This window comes from Folsomia candida, unplaced genomic scaffold (genome assembly GCF_002217175.1).
Source record: "Folsomia candida strain VU population unplaced genomic scaffold, ASM221717v1 Fcan01_Sc010, whole genome shotgun sequence".
In the NCBI taxonomy this organism is placed as follows: domain Eukaryota; kingdom Metazoa; phylum Arthropoda; class Collembola; order Entomobryomorpha; family Isotomidae; genus Folsomia; species Folsomia candida.
Window position 1 is genome coordinate 2,048,875 of NW_019091202.1, and position 20,627 is coordinate 2,069,501.

General features: G+C 35.9%; 1 protein-coding gene and 1 long non-coding RNA gene across 2 annotated transcripts; one reads left to right on the plus strand and one right to left on the minus strand.

Moving 5' to 3' along the window:
* Window positions 1-4,113: 4,113 nt before the first annotated feature.
* LOC118436847 lies at window positions 4,114-5,021 on the plus strand. The gene is made up of 2 exons (XR_004835731.1): window positions 4,114-4,363; window positions 4,580-5,021. It is a non-coding gene; the product is annotated as an uncharacterized LOC118436847 (long non-coding RNA).
* A 115-nt stretch (window positions 5,022-5,136) lies between these two features.
* On the minus strand, window positions 5,137-13,555 carry LOC118436846. The gene is made up of 3 exons (XM_035855482.1): window positions 13,492-13,555; window positions 13,366-13,422; window positions 5,137-6,743 (listed from the first exon to the last, which is right to left on the minus strand). Exons 1-3 carry the CDS (start codon window positions 13,498-13,500, stop codon window positions 5,286-5,288), a joined length of 1,524 nt encoding a protein of 507 aa, XP_035711375.1. The 5' UTR covers window positions 13,501-13,555; the 3' UTR covers window positions 5,137-5,285.
* Between the last annotated feature and the right edge of the window lie 7,072 nt (window positions 13,556-20,627).

Here is a 20,627-nt window from a genome sequence, read left to right on the forward strand (position 1 = left end):
ACTGGGTGGAGCCTTTATTACTAAATGGTATGAAAGGATTAGCCATGAAAAAGATGAAAGATTCAGTGTCTTGTATAAATCAGATTCGGTATAGTCTATACTGTATAGAAAAATGATTTTATGTAACAGGGTTATAATTAAGCCGCATATATACTTTTCTTTTAATATTCATCGTAACTAAAATATAAAAAATTAAAAGATAAGAGAGTTTAATTAACTTTACATTCATCGGATAAGCCAAGACTCAGTCAGTCTCATCCTCCCCAATACAATTTCAAGTTTATACATAATAAAAACCACCAACGCCATAAACCAGGTCAATGGAATGAACATCACCCCAGCTGATCATCACGTTGCCACTTACATAATGTAGATTCTATAACTACATTTGTATAGTTACAACAAAATAGCATTCCTGAAATTTAAAAACTACACTGGTTTCGATTACAAAATTTTTTTACTTTCCTGATGATTGCACAAGTTAAGCATCGAAAGCTCGAATATTTAAATGGCTTTAAAATTAACACCCATGTATTCCGACAAATCCTCTTAAAATTTTGATTACTGTAATGTATTTAATTATCCATACATTGTGTAAATAATTATGTTATTAAATTGTATTGTAAATATGTACATATGTACAATAAGTATTTGCAATGCGATGGTGCGAAGTGTAACCCTCCGATTAAGTTGAGACTTTGAAATTAACTATGTCGTCCATGCCAATACAACCGACATTTCTTCAGGCAGTTTGTGCGATGGTCAGAATTTGCCAAAATATTTGAGGGCAGAGTTGAAAAATGTGGGAGTTTTACCAGGCGGACGAAGCAAACTCAACTTCAATTCCCTTCCCGTGCTAAAAATCGCATATTTTTTAGCTTTGCCCTCAAATACTTTGGCAAATTCTGACCATCGAAGAAATGTTGGTTTTATTGACATAGACCACATAATTTCAAAATTTCAGCCAAATACACTTAACACTGTAAATAGGTTACACTTATGACTTAACACCATAGCATTGTTAGTTAAGAAATTATTCCTTCCAATCATAGATTCTTGTCAGCTTAAAACGTTCGTAACCAAACATAATCCATGTCGCGCCTAAGCCACACCCCCAAATAGCAAATATTCCGAAGAAGTTCCCCTTAAAATCCAGCCGCTTCCAGCCTCCCTTCATGGTTTCTGCTTCCTTGATGAACTTCTCGTGGGTCATACCCTTTACGACTTTATACCATTTCTCCGCCAGGCCTGAACAGGTTAACAGGGCCCCGATCCTTTGTAAAACTTGGTCCGGCCCCCAATTATAGATTGCCCAACCCTTCGCAATCCTCGCAAAGGGTTTTACACTTTTACTAATGACTGCTGAATTTGGGAGTTTCGCTTTCAGTTCGTAGAACGTTAGGTCAATATCATCAGACCATGAGGCCAAAGCTATTTTCTCGTCACAATTCGATATCAGCGAAGAAAACGCCTGCTTCCCGTGGACTACGTTAGTATAGCCGGCAGGAATGCTGGACGTGTTGACGAGCTTCTGTAGAGTCTGATACCTTTCAGCATTCGGATTTTCGATGGCATCTTTACTCTTCAAGATGAAGAATTGAAAAAGGTAAATCACTGAAAGATACTTCTCATAGTCGATATAATAGAAGGACGTCATGTTCGTGTTGTTCTTGCTTCTCATGACGTCCAGATAAACGGATATGTCGTAGGGGGTGGTAAGAAATGTGAAACCGGAGTGGATAAGATCTTCAAACAAGGAGAACTTTGGATGTTCCGGGGGAACCGTGAGACTTTTGACGTATTCGCCTTTATAGCAGTTGGACAAGACTATGGCTCCAAGAATCCAAATGGAGCATAAAATATAAGGGAATTTTAGATTGATTTCGGAGTATTTCAGAGCATTTCGTGAGTATGCATTGCTCTGTTCCATTAAAGTTCCGTACGCTAGATGTATCACGTTATTTACGAAAACTGTTGATTTAGGTGGGTAAAAGTTATGATCCTCCTCAATAATTAGAAGATACGAACCCAACGTGACTATTACGCAAATAATCTTCCCAAAGATGAGTAACATCGTCCAAGTCGTATTATCCAAAGGTCTCAGTAATCTGCCGAAATTTACCGACCAAAATGAACCTTTTTGAAAGCACGTGACAAATTCTAGCCCTTCTTCCTTAATATTTAAGAAGTGAGAGCCAAACAAATCCATGACCACGTGCGGGCCATTTGACGTCGTTCCTAAGTTGAAGTCCCAAACTTTTAGGTAGTGTTGCACATAGAAAATCCCTGATTTGGGGTCATCTAGCAAGTCACCGGGGCTTACCAAGGAACAATTCTTTTCTGAAGCTGCCATGGTTGCATTATTGAGGGCCAAGCGGAAAAGGATAAAATCCAATTTGATTGTGGTGTCTGGGGCAAAGGATGTAAAGTAGGGCGCGGTAAACAAATGTTTTCCTTCCCTTTCTATTGCGACAGAAATTTCGTCGTCGTATGTAGAAATCTGGTCTAATCTTGTCCCCATATTCGCTACCCGCCACATCCTAGAGAAAACCGGAGCAGTGAGGGCATCGAAGATAGATCTCAGTTTGCTAATTGCAAAGGTAGAATTACTATTTCCATGATCATATCTAACATATTTTATACTGCAGGGGATGCAAACGTCGCAAACTAAATAGATTTTGGATAAGGTTCCATTAAAAAGCATCACCATCAAGTTGCTGGGCGCTTGGACGTAGTAGCGTTTAGCAAAGAAGCTGGATTCCAGCCATCTTGTCCAGTCCGTCTTTCCAGTTAGCACTGTAGTTATTAGGATACGATATAAATAATTGGCGGAGATCTGGTACCCGGTCCGTTGGTCGAAGTCAAGATTTCCCGTTTGTAGCTTTCTCTCTGTTAGGAATTCTACTAGTGATTCAAGCTGGTAGCCGAAATCGATGCGTCCCTTGTCGATCGGGGGGTGCAGATGGAATTCCACGAAGCAGTAGAGATTCTTCTGAATTTTTAAGTGATTTGAGTTGAAAGTCCGGAGGTAATAGGTGTGGGAAAATCTATCTGGGCCATAGATTGCTAAAACTTGTTCATTTGGAAGTTTTGGACCTCGAGGGGAAATTCTTAGTGTGGGGACGGAGACCGAGCTGACGTTAGTGCCCAGGAAGTCGATTAGTATTACAAGACATGGATGGAAACTTTCAATTATTTCGGGTAGAGTGTTAAGATTACTGTTTGAGGTGTGAAATAATTTTAGGAGTGTGAAAAAGAGAATATGTCCGGATGTAGGTGACATTGTTGTATTTTATTGACTTGGACAGAAATATTTAATACAGATTTAGCAGTTGAGACTAAAATTTAGCTAAAAGCTTGATTTCTGGATAAGTTACAAGTTGGGCGTTAAATTCATTATAGTAAGACGTACTCAATCAATAAATTTGCGGTAGTACAGATAGCAAAGTAAATATTGGAAGTCTTAAAGTGCATTTAACATGTATTTGTGAATTTAGTTGAGTTGCTCCTCCAGGCTTAACAAGGGAGGAGTCCTCCCCGACCTTTATCGATTATTCTCATATCGATTTTTTATCCTAAAATTGAGATTAATGCATCAGCCACTACAACATTTACTCTTATTTAATTCGAAAGAAAATTTTCCAAAAATTTCTAACAGATCAGAAACTCGCCAGTTATCGGACCATTCCCTATTTCAGTGTTAAAGGTAAAACATGTTACTTACAGTATCTAAAGAGGATATGCTAAATGGACTCATCACCAGTTTTTCAGAGTGTACTTAAATTATAGCAGCGGCATATTCACGTGTTTGGGAGTACCGACATGCCTACTAAACTGCGTACGTGGTAAGCAGAGTGTTAAGAATGAGTAAACAAACCTTGTTTCCAGGCCTGGGACAACTTTTGGTACTGAATTATTTAGTTATGTTATGTTATGTCATCGAGACAAGACATGTTTTGTATGCAAATTCTTGTCAGAAACTGGTTTCTTATAATTGTGTAGGTACACAAATCTGTACAGTGCTTCAGATTTGGGATTTTGTAAGGTACGAAATCACACAGATCAGTTGCAAGGATGGGAAAAATTTGGATATCTCAAAATTATACTTACTAATTTTTCAACCACTGTACTTACATAACGTTTCAGGGGTTGAACTGGTCTAGACTTAATTTTTACGGTCTGGACTTTATTTACATTTTTCGAGTGCATAATAAGCAGATACATATTTAATATAAATATGAATGTCTGGATTGGGGTGAGTCTCACTTAATTTGCAGAACTTGACACAGAAGAATCCCAACTTTTCAGGAAATTTTCATCCGAACAAATTTTCGCAAAAGGTTTAACACTTCTAAAAGAACAGGTATAAACAAATAATTTGGATAATTTTTATTTTGCCAGAAACTTTTGAAACGAAAAATTAGTAGTCGTGGGGCCATTTAAAATTCCAATAATATTAACATCTTAAATATCCCGCCAACTGAAATAATATTTCAACGATAATATCATCACAATGACGTCGCTAAGTGACTGCTTTTTCATAGGAGAAAGTAAAAATGTTAAAAAATTCTTCACTCAGATTCATTGATCTTGAAAATTGCAAAAATTATTCATTACGGGAATTTTGAAAACTTCGTGGACATCAGAAACGATGGGAAAATTAGTATCCAACATGCCGTCGAGTGGTTTACTCAACACGGGAAAGGAAAAAGTGGTTCAAGAATTCCTGAAACAATTTTTCTCAGTCAAAATTGGAAATGACGTTTCGAAATAAGTCGGGATTAAATTGATTCCTACACATACATAATTTTATTACCTTATAAATATTGTAATTACTAATTGAAATCAAATCATTTCCGAGCTATGCCAGTTTATGAAGTGTATTTTCTTTTCTTTCGCCGCTAAGATTATTTTCCCCGAAATTGATTTTGTCAAAATATTTATTTATCAGGCAACAGATTATTTTTAAAAACAATATGTATATGTAAATTACATGATATTAAAATTTCTGAAAACTTAAATTTTAAAACTATTTACATATTTGCTATTTTATAGAAAACTGAATGGTATGTAAAAGGTTGATTTTTAAAATATTTTTCTTCTTAAATTTTGAAACATCCCTTGCATAGACAAATGTTGAAATGTTTATTTGTCGCGTTTGTCTTAAAAATGTAGAATTTGGCAACGAGCTGAAATTTTATTGGATTTTTACCATATACGATTTATAATGCTGCCTAGTAGCATTTTAATGGATTTGTCATCATGTTTCATGACCACTTGTTTACTCAAATCTCGACATTATTATCCATCAAACACCCATCCATCAACCCTTTAGCAACCCTTTCCTCACTAAAACCTAAATTCACCGCAATCCTTACCAACCTCTCAACTTTCGCCATTCTCTCCATTCTCCATGCAGGACTAACCACGTGGTAACCCACACGTGGGAAAGTTTCCTCAATCCTGTCAAAATAATCATTACTATCTCTCCACTCCCACTCCGTATTATCTAAATCCGTGGAAAACAGTCGAAACCTCGCCCTTAGTGGGAACGGGAGCTCAAACTCTCTCAACGTTTGACACGCGGGAATATTTTCTTTCAAAAATACGTCCCACAAAAATGGGACCACGCCTTCCAAAAAACCCTCATCGGTAACATCGTCTCCCGTAATGTATTTTTTGTATCCATTACAAACACACAGTTTTTCCAAGGATGGGAATTGTTTAGCATAATTAAGAGAAAATTGTTCACATTTCGTCTCAAATATGAACCTCGCTGGGGGAAAGCGTTCTCTCAGCCCGCCCGAAATTTTGAAAACTTTTAACTTTGGAAATATCGGGATGTGAAGGGTGCATTGGTCAGGATCGTTGGAACATATTGAATATAAGTGAAATTTTTGCAAATACGGAGAAAATCGGTGGAGCAGTTGCTCGTACAGGGGAGCATTTCGTTCAGTTATTTCACATAATTCGAGACTCGTTAATAGATTGTTGTGTTTGACATGTTTCATCAATTGGGTGTCACGTGTCCCCCAGTTTTCTAGCGTAAGGGATAAACTTGATAACTCTGTGTGATTTAACAACCTGTCGAATAATTTTGAATTAGCCCCCTGGTAAATTACATCGTTTACGAGGAGCCTATCAAAATTTGGAAATAGTGGGAGAATGTCGTTAACAAGTTTGTTCTTTATTATTTCATCCCCGTGGGGTGCAAAAGGACATGAACTTAGATAGAAACCGAGCGTCCTAACACGTGGGAATGAAATATTGGTTGGAATTAAATTTTTCCTTAAAGCAGTTTGTACGACGTCGGGGTCACCACGATTTCCTGTCCAGCTCATTGGGTCAACCGTAAAGGAAGTGAGATTAATCAAGGTGGAACAAATTTTAAAAAAGTCGTGGGACTGGGATGGTTCCGCGGTTATTGGGTAATCAATCAAAAGATATTTCACCGTTTTGGAATATTTTGCAGCAAACTGGGCAAACTCGGAGAGAAATTGGGTGAAATTGGATTTCTGGTGGATAGTAATCTGGACATTTTTGGGACCTCCGTAGTGGTGCATTGGTTTGCTTAAGTAGGTCGCCATGCTGCGGTCTGGTTCAGCTGGGAGGAGTTTTTCCCAGAGGTGGAGGAATCTTCGAGAGTGCAGTTGATTCCGGGCTTCCCTCTCCCATGTGGTGGTTACCAGGGTGCATTGTAAAAGGGTTTGGACTGGGAGGAATTCCGTGATGCAGCGGATAATCTGAGAAATGGGGAGAATAGATTGTAAAAAATCTGATAGAGTAACAAACGGTGTCACTGGCGGAAATGGGGGTACGCAGGGTTATGTCTCACGTATCGGCCCCCGCTAGGCAACGGCCCCCGGCCCTCCGACTATTATATATATATTATTCAAATTTGTTCAATAATAATAAACTAAATTATTCCCAAAGAAACTAAAAGAATAATATCATAACCACTTTCATAATTCAAAAAGTATTAAACTAATAAATCTGTTAAACTTTAGGCCCCCAAGCGCCTATTTTTATTTGTAAAATTTTCTGGAATTATAGAAATGTTCTTAACTTGTGCAAACATCATAAAATGTTCCGGTTGTTTTAATTTTATCAAATTTTTGAAATTGCGAAAATGAAATTAATGCGTAGAAATTTTTTAAGTTATGGAAATATTACTTTAAGATTCTCTAATTTGTTGAAATTATGTTTTCATTTGTTTGAAGATTTATTTAAAGAAATTATATTGTAGAATTAAATATTATAAATTTTCCTTGAAATGTTGCATGGATTTGGAATAACTATTTTTCTGATAACGAAGAAAATGTGGACATTCAAGGCCTACATAGATTTGATTGGCATCCCACCATTGTGGCTCAAGTCATGCATTAGTTTAATGCGAATTTTGAAGTTATTTTTTGCATAACTTGTTTTTTAAGCTTAGTAAATAGGATTTACTCATGTAAAAAAACATGTCAAATTTTTTGGATCTATTAAATCCATAAAATGAGGAGTATTTGGTATGCCAAAACATATTTAAATACTGAGGGTATTCAATATTTCTTCGTATCCTTGGTTTTCGTCGTATAGTAAAATACTTACGACGCCTAGGAGATTTTGTCATCTATAATCATGTAACTGCATATGTACGCTTTCGATTTTTACGAAACCTGACCCCTTGTTTTATCTTCATAAACTATTTTTCGATACTAACAATGGAACCTTTTTTCAAGCTACACGAGATACGCTTAGTGACCAATGTTAAAAAATCAAGCTAAAAATTACAAATGACGTGGTACTGATCTTTCCGTTGAATGGGCACTTGGAGGTCAAATATTTGAGGGCAAAGTTCACAGTAGCGGCCTGCTTTTTTCTCAAGCGGGCGAGCGGAGGAGTGAAAATTTTCTCCTTCGAGGTCACTTCGATCCCTTCACTCTCGCACGCTCGCAATTCATTCAATGCATATTATTTTTGACAAAATTTCACAATCTCGTAAATTTTCATATACGTAAATCTTCATATACATAAGTTTTTATATATTTACTAATATTTTTGCTTTTTAAAGTCCTACTATCCACCAATCCGTAATAAAAAAAGTGACGATGGGTTCAATAAATTATAACTCTAACTTATTAACAAATAATTATAATTTAGCATATATATATTTATAGTAAATATAAAATTATATGAATGCATACACCAATTTTCGAGATTGTGAAATTTTGTCAAAAATAATATGCATTGAATGAAGTGCGATCGTGGGAGGGTGAAGTAGTGAAGGGAGCGGAGTGACCTCGAAGGAGAAAATTTTCACCTCCGCTCGCCCGTTTGAGAAAAAACAGGCCGCTACTGTGAACTTTGCCCTCAAATATTTGACCTCCAAGTGCCCATTCAACGGAAAGATAAGTACCACGTCATTTGTAATTTTTAGCTTGATTTTTTAGCATTGGTCACTAAGCGTATCTCGTGTAGCTTGAAAAAAGGTTCCATTGTAAGGCTACAAAGAAGTAACGAATATCTGCACTGTATAGTACAGTATGTAATTTGCATTTTTACAAAAAATTAGCAAAGTAATTTGAAAATACAAATGTATTTTTGACTCTGAAGTGTATTTGTATTTTTTATTTTGAAAGAATGTATTTTGACAATCCCTGCCAATTTTAGATTTCATTATAATTTTGTGTTATTTTTTATTAAATTTGCAAACTTTTTTTTTTAAATTAGAACTACATACAATAGGTTTCAAATTAACTCAAAGTAGCCGGTTTACTAAAGATTTCCAGAATCTGATTTATCAAAAACTGGTCTTACCAAAATTTAAAAAAAACAATTTAAAGTCGGTTTTTCGAGAAATTTCTAACATCGCTACACCCCATAACGTCATTTTTGATTTACAATTTGTCATCTCCAATTGTTATTAATATTTTGATAACTACATAAAACTAAATAACGCAAGTAGTATTTAATTTAAGGAATGATGGTAAAACTGTTAATGCTAAACTTCATAAAAAATCACAAGCACATATTAGTAAACGTAAATTTCGATAGGCCCCCAAACCAAGCTTATGTACCGGCCCCCAATCTATAGTTCCGCCACTGAACGGTGTGCGGTCGGATTGCATAATTTTTTTGGTATAACGACAATTTGGTATAATATTGTTGGTATAATTTAAGGAAACCATCTGGTATAATGAAACTCAAAGATAATTCTGGTAGGGATAATTAAATTTATTTTAAGCTTTAATAGATTAGAAAGGGACCAAAATGCATTCCACTCCTTTTTCCTTGCATTCACTCGAATTGCACTCCACACTCACATTCACAACCATGTCCACCGAAAACGACATTAGTGAATTGCAGTATATTTCCAGTAGTAAAGACAAAAATTTGTAGAATCATACAACACTGATCTAGACACTTTCGAATATCTCAAGAGTATTGGAAAATGCCTTCACAACTACATGACTGTTTAAAATTTAATTTCAAATTTAATTCTGATTTTCATATAGAGACCCCGTACTATATAGTGGAGAACTTTGACCTAAAAATGGTCAAAAAATAATTCTAGAAATCTCAAATTTTAGGATAATATCCTAAATATATCCAGCCACACATATTCGCGAACAAAGAAGACTGAAGTCAATTGTCCATCTCGTATTTAACCTTTTCCTTCACGCCCGCCATTACTGCTTTTTCGGAAGACTTTACTAATTAAAGGGTAATTATCTCCTACCTGAATTGAAATTTTCTTAAAGTTTCGACTGTTTCACAAAGCTGGGAGTATGTCTTCTTACAAATAGCCCAAATTTTTTTATTGCGTGAAGATAAGGGTTGAATGTGAGGTTTTCATTTTTCAGCGTCAAACTGAATTTTTTTTCAATTTCTTCCTTGATAGTCATTGCATTATGGATTGGTCAAAGGTCGGTCCAAAAAATTACATTTTATATTTTCTGATACTCCTTGATGAAAGGAGTCAGACGGTCTATCTCACATTTCCCAAAACAAACTTGTGCCTTCACACAGCCATTTTGAACTGAGGGGTCCGAAACATGCCCAAATTTACCTAACACCTGCCAAACATGAAAATTCTAAAACACTAGAAATAGGGCTAAACTATGCATTACCAATAAAAAATCATAAACACCAACTTATCGAAACAACATTAGCAATAGAAAATTGGCTCAAAAACACTGACGACGAAAATCTTACGGAACATGACAAAAACATAATTAGATCAGGTGCATCAAGAATTATACATGATCATAAAAAACAAACCAATACAAATACTTCTGATTTTACTTGGGCACTACCTCACATAGAAAAATTACGTACAGACAATAGCATCGTAATATGTCCCGCAGACAAAGGCAATGCGACAGTAATAATGAATAGGAATGAATATGAAACCAAAATGGCACAATTATTAGATGACCCTGCATATAAAATACTACCCAATGACCCAACAAAAGAAATAGAACAATCAATCCAACAAAAACTACATAAGTTGCATAATATGAATAGAATTGACAAACACACATACGATAACCTTGCACCAAAGCATTCTTCCGCTCCTATATTTTATGGTTTACCTAAAATACATAAATCAGGCATTCCAATTAGACCAATCTGCGATTTCCGTCATTCACCTTCCTATAATTTAGCTCACTATCTGAACAAGATTTTGAAAACAATCACAATTAAAAGCAAACACTCCATTCTCAATTCATACAAATTTGCAGAACAGATTAAAACTTTAAAAATTCCACGCGATCAAACCATGATTTCCCTTGATGTAAAATCACTCTTCACAAAGGTTCCAATACAACCAACACTAAATTATATTAAACAACAATTAGACGCTAACAAAGATATATGGAAAACCAAAACTAGTCTCACTTCTACTGAAATCTTAGAATTACTCACACTTTGCATTTCCTCCAATTATTTCCAGTACAAGGGCACATATTACCAACAAACCACAGGCACACCAATGGGTTCCCCAATTTCACCAGTTTTTGCTGAATTTTTCATGCAATATTTAGAACTCACACTAGTGAATAATAACCCACTCATACATTTTCATCGTAGGTTCGTTGACGATACTTTCACTTGCATCACAAAAAACGAAACAACAAACATTTTAAATCAGTTCAATAATTTCCATCCAGAGATACAATTCACGTTAGAAGAAGAAATTAACAATCAATTACATTTTTTAGACATAACCATAATTAGATACACAGATGGTACTACAAAACACAAAGTTTACAGAAAAAGTACACACACAGGTAGATATTTGCATTACACATCTTACCACCACCAATCTCACAAAATTTCGGTAATTGATTCACTTTTATATAGGGCATTTACCATTTGCAGTCCAGAATTCCTAAGCCAAGAATTACAATTAATAAAATCACAACTCATGCAAAATGGCTACCCTTTGCATCTCATAAATAAACGCATTAAAAAGTTTCAGACAAATGAACCTAAAACATTAGAGACAGGCGCACGTATCATACTACCATATTCTGGCCCCCTCACAACAAAACTTTCACACTTTCTTAGACGCACTCTCTCTTGCACTTTCGGTTATATTCCAGGTAAAAAGGTAGGAAATATGATATGTACACACAAACAGGCAGCACCAACCCCTCAGATAGGTATATATAAAATTCCTTGCTCTTGTAACAAACTATATATAGGTGAAACATGTAGACCACTTTTAGATAGAATAAAAGAACACAAATCAGAAACAGACAAGGTAAACATAACGTATACCAACATTTCTCAAATGACCACCAGAAACAAAAACAAGCATGTCACCGAACAAAAAATCGTTTCAGCAGTAGCACAACATATCAAAGACAATCCCACTCACACCATCCATTTTCAATCCACTGCACTTATTGAATCAGAACACAGATATTTTTACCGTAAATACAAAGAAGGACTTTACATTAAAAAACTTGACAAAGACAAAATCAACTCTAATGAAGGCAAAAACATCAACCCCATTTGGGCAGCTTTACTTCTACCAATCATTCGACATCCAAAATTTATTAACACAAAACCACTCCCACTTTCAAGCGACACACAACAAAACACAAAACATCAACCCAACTTGATGCCAAATGGGGTCTGGGTGGATTGACTGAGGTTTTCCTTCTTTTCTTTATGGCAAGGTTTTCCCTCGGTCCATCAAGTTGGGTCCCTTTACATTTTTTATCACTTCAAAACGTGACCCCAGTATCCAACGCCACAAACATGACAACTATTTTTATGAATTTACACTAACTAATTTCAACTACGAAATCTTGTAACAAATTTCCCATCTTGTAAATGTCTTGATAATGAATAGCAGATAGCATTCGAAATATTGACAAAATAAAGCAAAACTTTTTCTTCGACTTTTCCACTTAACTCCGTGTAATCCAATTATTAAACATGAAAATTCTTTAGAAATTCTGAAGAACATTTTAATTTCTTTTCGGGTTTCAGTTGAGAGATATATTTCCCAGAAAAAAATTGACTTCCCGGAGTTTCTGTCACGTTTTTGAAGACGTGGGACTCGTCGCCAATGACCAACTGTTTTGGTGAAATTTTGTTGTAAAGCTTGGGAGGGCTTGCATTCACCATTTTTTCTTGACCTTCCGTATGCTTTGCTGCAGATTTATTTGAATACGCTTTGACCCACAACTTATGAGCCTTCATATGATGCGCATAGTCTGGAGTAATGTTCAACTTCATGGTCGCATTAGGCACAAACGTGGATCCGTACTTTCCAAAAATAAATTTAATCGTTTTTTATTTTCCAGGGGTCAATATGATGGTTTTTTCTTGTGGTGCGTATTTGAAGTTGATATTTTCGGATTCCCCATACTTTTTTATGTATGTCCTAATTTTTGCACGACAACAACTCTCTCCGTTAAAATTTAGTCAAGCCTTGTTCGAGGCTTTGTCGCTCAGATTTTGCTACTTACAAAAAACTCGTTTCCCGACTTCCTCGCTTTGAAGTTGCGTACGAAATTTGTTTTTCAAGGAAAGCCTATGAAATTTTGAGGACACGTGGTCAGATATATTTGACATATTATACCAAAATTTGAGATTTCAAGAATCATTTTTTGACCATTTTTAGGTCAAAGTTCCCCATCGCCACTATATAGTACGGGATCTCTAATTATCCCTTTTTTATTTATCCCTACGCACCATTAGACCCATTTAGTTTATGATAAAAAAAAATTCACCATATTGCATTATCTCTAATATGTAAATTATGCAATTTGACCTACAACCGTATAACGTGCAAATAAAAATATTTGGATAAACTTTGTGCGGATTTGGACTGAAAATTAATGATTTCAAACTTACACACTGAATGTGTCCAACTTTCTGCCCTTGTTGCGTTACTTTTTCCATATTATCCTCCTGGAAAAGAGCGAAATTGAGAAATATCGAATTAATCCTGTTCAAAAACAATTAAAGGGTGAAATTTACCTGTCGCATATTATTTATGCATGCGCTAAAAGACTGATCTTCCTTGAACGGGTCGAGCAGGGTGAACGCGTCAGCGAGAAATGAGAAAGGTAGCGAAGTGTTTGCAGGTTAAACCGAGTGCTTGTAATATATAATAAATATGTGAATATGTATATCCAGTAAATAGAAAGGTCGGGTGTAAAAAGTTATAAATAGGAACATAGATATGTATGTAGAGCCCTTACATTTTTTTGTACAGGTCAATACACATAATAATGATTGTTTCTCTAGCAATTCTAAATATGTTAGCACAAAAGGAGGCACTTGGGGACGGTGCATAAAATTTGTGATCGATTTTCGGAGAATTTGTATACACACCCCCCTGTTGTGACCCATATGGCCCATACTATAATCAACTGGTAAAGATAGGATGCCTGGACCCCTACCCCCCGTCAAGTAGATCACGTGCTATTTGCACAGTCCCAAAGACGTTTCCCATGAAAATTTTCAATAATGTGGGGAGACATGCATATGTACAGGGTGGTTTAAATGTCAGGTTACAATGGACAATTTTTCAACGGGAAAAATTCGTAAATCTCCAGTAGTTACCAAAATTTTGCCTCTAAAATTCAATATTTTAAGAATTTTGTCATCAGTGTTCCGTCAGTTTTGATAAAAATTAATAAAAATCTGAATCCCAAATCTGTAACTAATGGAAATTTACGAATTTTTCTCATTGAAAAATTGTCCATTGTAACCTGACTTTTAAACCACCCTGTATATAAAGTTTCACTGTCTGGGTACATGTGTTATAACAGCCTATTTACATATATGCATATTTAGCTACAGGTTACTATTCTGATTTACAATCAGGGTATTCCGACCCCAGGTTTTACTGGGTTGTAAATTAATCAAACCCAGCGGGTTTTACTATGTTAAAGGGGTTTTACTCGGGTTTTACTAAGTTTTATCTAAAATTCAAATAGATAAATCAATGGAAGCAGTTTGCAGGTGCATATCTAACTAGAATTAAGTACTATGATCAATTTTCAGTAAATTTATCGAAAATCTCGTATATTTATTTCGAATTTTTGTTTATGATCTAAAAGTAAGAATTTACAGCTTAACTTGGAGTTTGGTCAAATTTTTATTTTTTGTGTCCCTCGCATTTTGAATTGAAGTTTTTTGATAAATCTTGACAAAATTCAATAATTTAACAAATTGACGTATGCAACATTGTAAGTTTTATTACTTCACCTAAAACATTGAGTAAAACCCAGTAAAACCCCAGGGTTTTTCTAGAAAAACCCAACCCAGGGGGTTTTTCCGGAGTGTTTGGGGCTTTTGTGGGTTTTTGTAGATTTTGGGGCAGGCTGTACAAAAATTTCTAACATTAAATATTCGGAAAAACTTGTTTAATGTACGAATTTATCATGCAATTTTAAGCGTTATCATTGACTTGGACTGTTAAATCGAAAATTTATGTTTAGCATGTAAACCTGGAAATACATATATGCAATGATACTTGGAAATTCGGGTCGCATATAAAAATTCTCAAAACTTCATGATGAATCCGACAATTTGATTATCATTGATCGAAGTTATAGTTTAAGGGATTTTGTATCAATCTGCCTTAAAACCCCGGAAAACCCCATTAAGCAGTAGGGTTTTTCAGGAGATTTGATATCCCAAAAACCGCAAAAAACCCCAACCCACAAAAACCCGGGGTGGCGAACCCTGTTTACAATCTACACGTATAGGTTTTGTCAATGCGGTGAGGTGATCATAAATTTGGGATGAAATTGTTCAAATTTCAAATCAATAAAAAAAATTTAGTTTTGAAAGTAGCCCTAAATGAGCTGATGAGCCGTATACAGAAAAGCTGACCCAAAAATTAGGTATGCACATCAATTTAAACAGAAATTTGACCCTGAATTAATGATGATCTCCATTTTGAACCTTAAGGGTCACAGCCAGCCATAAAATATTGAATTAAATACATATGTACGTCGTAAGTGTTAACAAGGCGTCTGTCAATTAAACAGATTTTCTACTGGCAAAAAATAATATTCAATATGGTTTCACCGCTTGGTTACATGTGATTGTAAATTGTAACGGTTTATTTATTATAACACAATTATCACCAAACTCTTGAATAAAAAGAGAGGTAATGAAACCACAAAGTATAATTAATTACTGCTGCAAATTTAATTATAAAACACGGATTTAAATTAAATTAATTATCCCACTCTCGATTACTTACCCAGTATTAAATATCCTTTTAACTAACTGATTGACAAAGTATAAATTCATAACATTGAACAAGTATATACATTTTTTAATTATCATCTTGATTAATCCTCTCCCTCAATCTGTTCATCCATTCGTTCCGAACATTTGGAAATATTGCCGGAAGTCGGGCGGCTTGACGGTATCGAGTTTCAGGTTCAATATCATCCTTCAAAATGGTAAAATTTTCCAGAGTTTTGCAACTTTGTCCTCTTTCTGTAGGCAGCAGACTGTCAATCAGATCGCTGTACGTCTCCCAAAAATCATCTTGATCCGCATCAATCTCGCCATCATCGTCGATATCCTCATCATTATCGCTATCGTCGTAATTATCCGTGTCATTATTGGCACTGTCATGATCCTCATCATTGTCGCCATCGTTGTGGTAATTATGATTATAATAATTATAATCTTCGTCCTCCTCATCCCTCGCAATCCATGGTTCCACAACGATGGAACGAATCGAGGGAAGGTGGCGTCGATAGTCGATCCCGTGTCGATTGAGATCACCACGTGGACTCGGAAATGCGAGGCTCAATCGTGCCTCGTTTCGGATTCGATAGTCTAAGTAATGGTAATCCATGTTATTACTACAAGCTCCAAAGTGAAAATCTAAATTTTCCAATTTAGGGAGACATGGCAGATTCAAGGCGAAACTTGAGTTGTATTCCATTCCATAAGTCGTGACACGAAAGCAAAGAAGTTCCAAGGGGGGGGCGAATTTCTTAAGCAAATTCTCAAAGTCGGGAAGATGTTCTTTCCCCAGTGGTAATGTGAGTGTCAAATTTTTCAGGGGCTGGTCCAACTCGGTGAGAGAATTAATGGCATCCTCTGCCTTGCATGTGAGCGAGATTTCTCTCAAATTTGGATACGCCTTAAGTCCCGTGGTTTGCAACTCTTGGACAAATCTTGACCCAATGAAATCATTGCAGGAAGTAGAGATGGAGGTCGCCTGGGTAATCGCGTCGGCCCAAGTTTTCATCCACTTGGCTCTCAATGAGTCGGGTTCCCAACCTGTACGATTATCCAGCTCGATAGAAAACTTCTTCAGAACGGGGAAAAATAACGCGTCCCGTGTTGAATACTTCGTCTCTTTGTTACCGTCGTGAATTTGCAACTTGACGTCGAGATGTAATTCTTCCAAGGTGGACTTAAATTGACAAGCGGTGTCCAGATATAACTGGTACTCCCGGTCAGAAGTAATGCTCCCCTTCAAGGACAAAGTCTTGGGCTGGTGTCCCCTTCGCAGAAACCACTTCAGATCAGCGACATGCTTAAGTGCCATATTTTCGAGGCCATCCATTTCTTCCGATAGGTTAGGAAAGGTTATCTCCAAGTTTGGCCAATCTGCGACATTTTCCATGTCATGATCATATTGCAAAAGTTTCAGGGAGGGGTTGCAGTCGGAAAAGGGCCAACACCAACACCAAACGTGACAATTCAAATTTATGACGCATTTCTTCCCCAGAATGGGAATCACTTGCTCGTTCCAGTGTCGGCAAACTAGCCGAGCGTTCTTCAAGCCTCCGACGGAGAGATGGGACAGAATTTTCGAGAAAATCTAGAAATTACCAGGGAAAATTATTGTAAATTATTTAATATTTTTCACTGAAAAATTATCATTAAATTATTTCGTAATTCGCGTACCAAATCGTTTTGAAATGCGACATTTAATTCAGCTGGATTCTCCGAGGTACCAATTTCCCCACGGTTATCCCAATTTTCACGGTACCTTCGTTTCTAAGAAAATTTAAACGAAATTTATTAAGCATTACTCAAATTCGTCGATTTTAACTGTATTTTTACTTTAAACGTGAAGATTGCAAGGCCACCAGAAAAGTCTTTGCGAAGCTTCGCGACGGTGAATATATCGCCAAAATTTAGCCTGGTTTTGACTTTGTCGTCAAGCTTAACACCGTTTTGGAAAATTTCGCCCCCCTGTTTTGTGTGTTATTGTTTTGTGATTAGTAAGTAAAATTGTCAGTGAATTAATTAAATTAAATATTGATTACCAACCTCGACAGCTTTGACCCAGTAATGGTACTTTTCGCAAAAGATTTCCAGACCGAAGCTCCAATTCCAGGGGTTTGCTGACTCCTTGATCCTCACCTTTGGCTTCAAAAAGATGAATTCACCCTGCGTCTCCCTCGACGTGCACGTATCGCCGATGGTGTACTGCAATTAAAATATATAATAATTTACAATTAATGACAAGAATTCGCAGCTATTTAATTAGAAATAAAAACAATTACCTTTTGACCATCAATGTAAGGCAAGATAGCCGACCAATTATCCGAGTTGGTGTTAAATTTAGCCTTAAAAACACCATCCGGAATATGAAATAAGTTGGCTGCCATTATTTCGGTAATTTGTAATTCTGCTGCTGGAAATAATTATTAATCTTTGATCTTTAATTTTGAAAAAAGGTTAAATATTTGTTCAATCAAAGTTCAAAGTTCAAATCAAAATCATTAAACTTGCTTAATTTAGCATCATACACAATTAATGGACAAGAAAGACATGTGTACTAATTGCATTTAAATTATATCGTTATTTTTATATGGAGGGCGAAGCCCTCCATTCAATTTTATAAATTGGACCCATAAAGGGTTAAAAATAACGCCAATCTACATAATCAGAAACACGTAATGGAATTAAATTTGTAAAAACTTACCAATTTTTTCGCACGAAATTTACTCTTTATATTTAATTTTTGAAGTTTTATAAGCCAAAGAACAAAAATCTACAGTTGTCCAGAATCTAACACGGCAGTGGATTGGGAGCTTACACGGAAGCATGAAGGGGAAGAACTCAAAAATATTCTTCTGGCTATATGTTTGCAGGGAGTGGTCCCAAACCCCACAAAGTATATATATTCTTAACCCACTCGTCAATACCTTTCCAATGATACCCCATTTATGTGGCAGCGTGACCTTTGACATTTTGACCTTTCGGTCCCCGAAAGAAGGTCACGCAGGTCGATTTCGACTTTTTGTGTAATTTAACTTTTGTTCTACTACCAATAATCTTCAACATATCAAAAATTGGTGAAAATCTAACCGATAAACATTGCGCCATACTTTTTTCGTCTTTTCGAAAAACTAATTTTTTCGCAAATTTCTGGTTAATGCACAAAACCCTTCAAGGTCGGAATTCGAAGTCGGTTCGAAAAACCTCTCCAGGTACTGACCTAAGGAGTGTAACAAAATTTTGTTTTTGAAATTTCATCAATCCGTTCTATAGATATGCGGTGCCCTAGGTGCACCATATGAATCTCCCATTATTCTCATAACCCCCCAGGGAAAATTTTCGCGCCCGAAAAAATTGTTGAGTTTTAATTTTTTTCATGTGGGGAACATAATGAAATAGAGTAATTCCGCTTTTGAAATACTCGGCGGATCTGTTTGTCGAGTCAAATAATTCTTACTCTTTGGAAATTTATTTCGCTCCGCATGCACAGTAATGTGTTTCCTTTTTACTGTTTTACAATCCTTCAAATCAGCTGCTGTTAAAAAGACCGCCCGGTCGCAACTTCCCCAGGGGCTCATGAAATAATAATGCGTGCAAAATTGGTTCCTTCAATTTACACTGTCAATAATAATCCAATGAGATTTGTATTTTTTGAACATAACTGCGCATAACCATGTATAATGTGCAATTTTTGCAGAAGTACCACGTGATTTTTATCACAAATTCGTACAGAAGCGATTTCATAAATTATACGTATAGGTAGGAACATAAGTTATTAAAATTATAATAGTAATTAACATGGTTAGATATTTTCCCATTTTAATCATATCTCACAAATTGGAAACTATTGATTAAACAAAGCTACCGATATTTCTTCGAATGCGTCCAGAAATGCATTGCCTAGGGGCCCCCGCGGAAGTGGGGCCCCGAAATTCCCCGGAATTGTTATAAATTTGTTACCTCTCGAAAAAATTCTGTCAAATAGAGTCCCTACCAGCTCCGTTTGCCTCAGTTTCTGCAGATTGACTCGTCCAACGGGTACAAATAGTACAATTAATTGGGCATATAGTATTGGTGCCTCTGTGGCTCAATTGATAATTTTTTTGTTTGCCGACCTGAAGGGCGAAGGTTCGAAACCTTATACAAAATATTTTTGCACCACAAATCCGTATTTGGATGCAATATTATTTTACAAATTTACAAGTATTATAACTTTTTAGTAATTTTACCTTGCAACTAGAAATATAAATACGGATTTATGGTGCAAAAATATTTTGTATAAGGTTTCGAACCTTCGCCCTTCAGGTCGGCAAACAAAAAAATTATCAATTGAGCCACAGACGCACCAATACTATATGCCCAATTAATTGTACTATTTGTACCCGTTCAACGAGTCAATCTGCAGAAACTGAGGCAAACGGAGCTGGTAGGGACTCTATCTATATTATAATTTCCATTCCAAAAATTCTTGGATGGGAATTGCCACTATCAAATTTTCAATTTCTTTGTCTACAGGCTGTGCGCGCAAATCCGATCTTGATAAATAATTTTTCATGTTCTAAAATTGTCAACTTTTTTAGTTATTTAGCTCAAAAAGCATTAATCAAACCACTGCAAAAACTGAACTCCATACAACCAGCCAGCTCTACCCTCAGTTTTTGAAGTTGTGGTTTTATCTATATTATAAGCTGGAAATGTTTGTTTGCAACGGAAGTGAAAGTTATTTTCCGTGACGGAAGTGAAAGTGGAGAAAGTTTCATTTCCTTGTGTCAACAGACATTTCCCACTAACAATATAGATGCAATAAAAAAGAATTCGGTGAAATTAAATATGAACAATCGTACATAATTTTCACGAACATCAAACAAGCCCGTCACCCCGCGGTTGACGGGCTTATA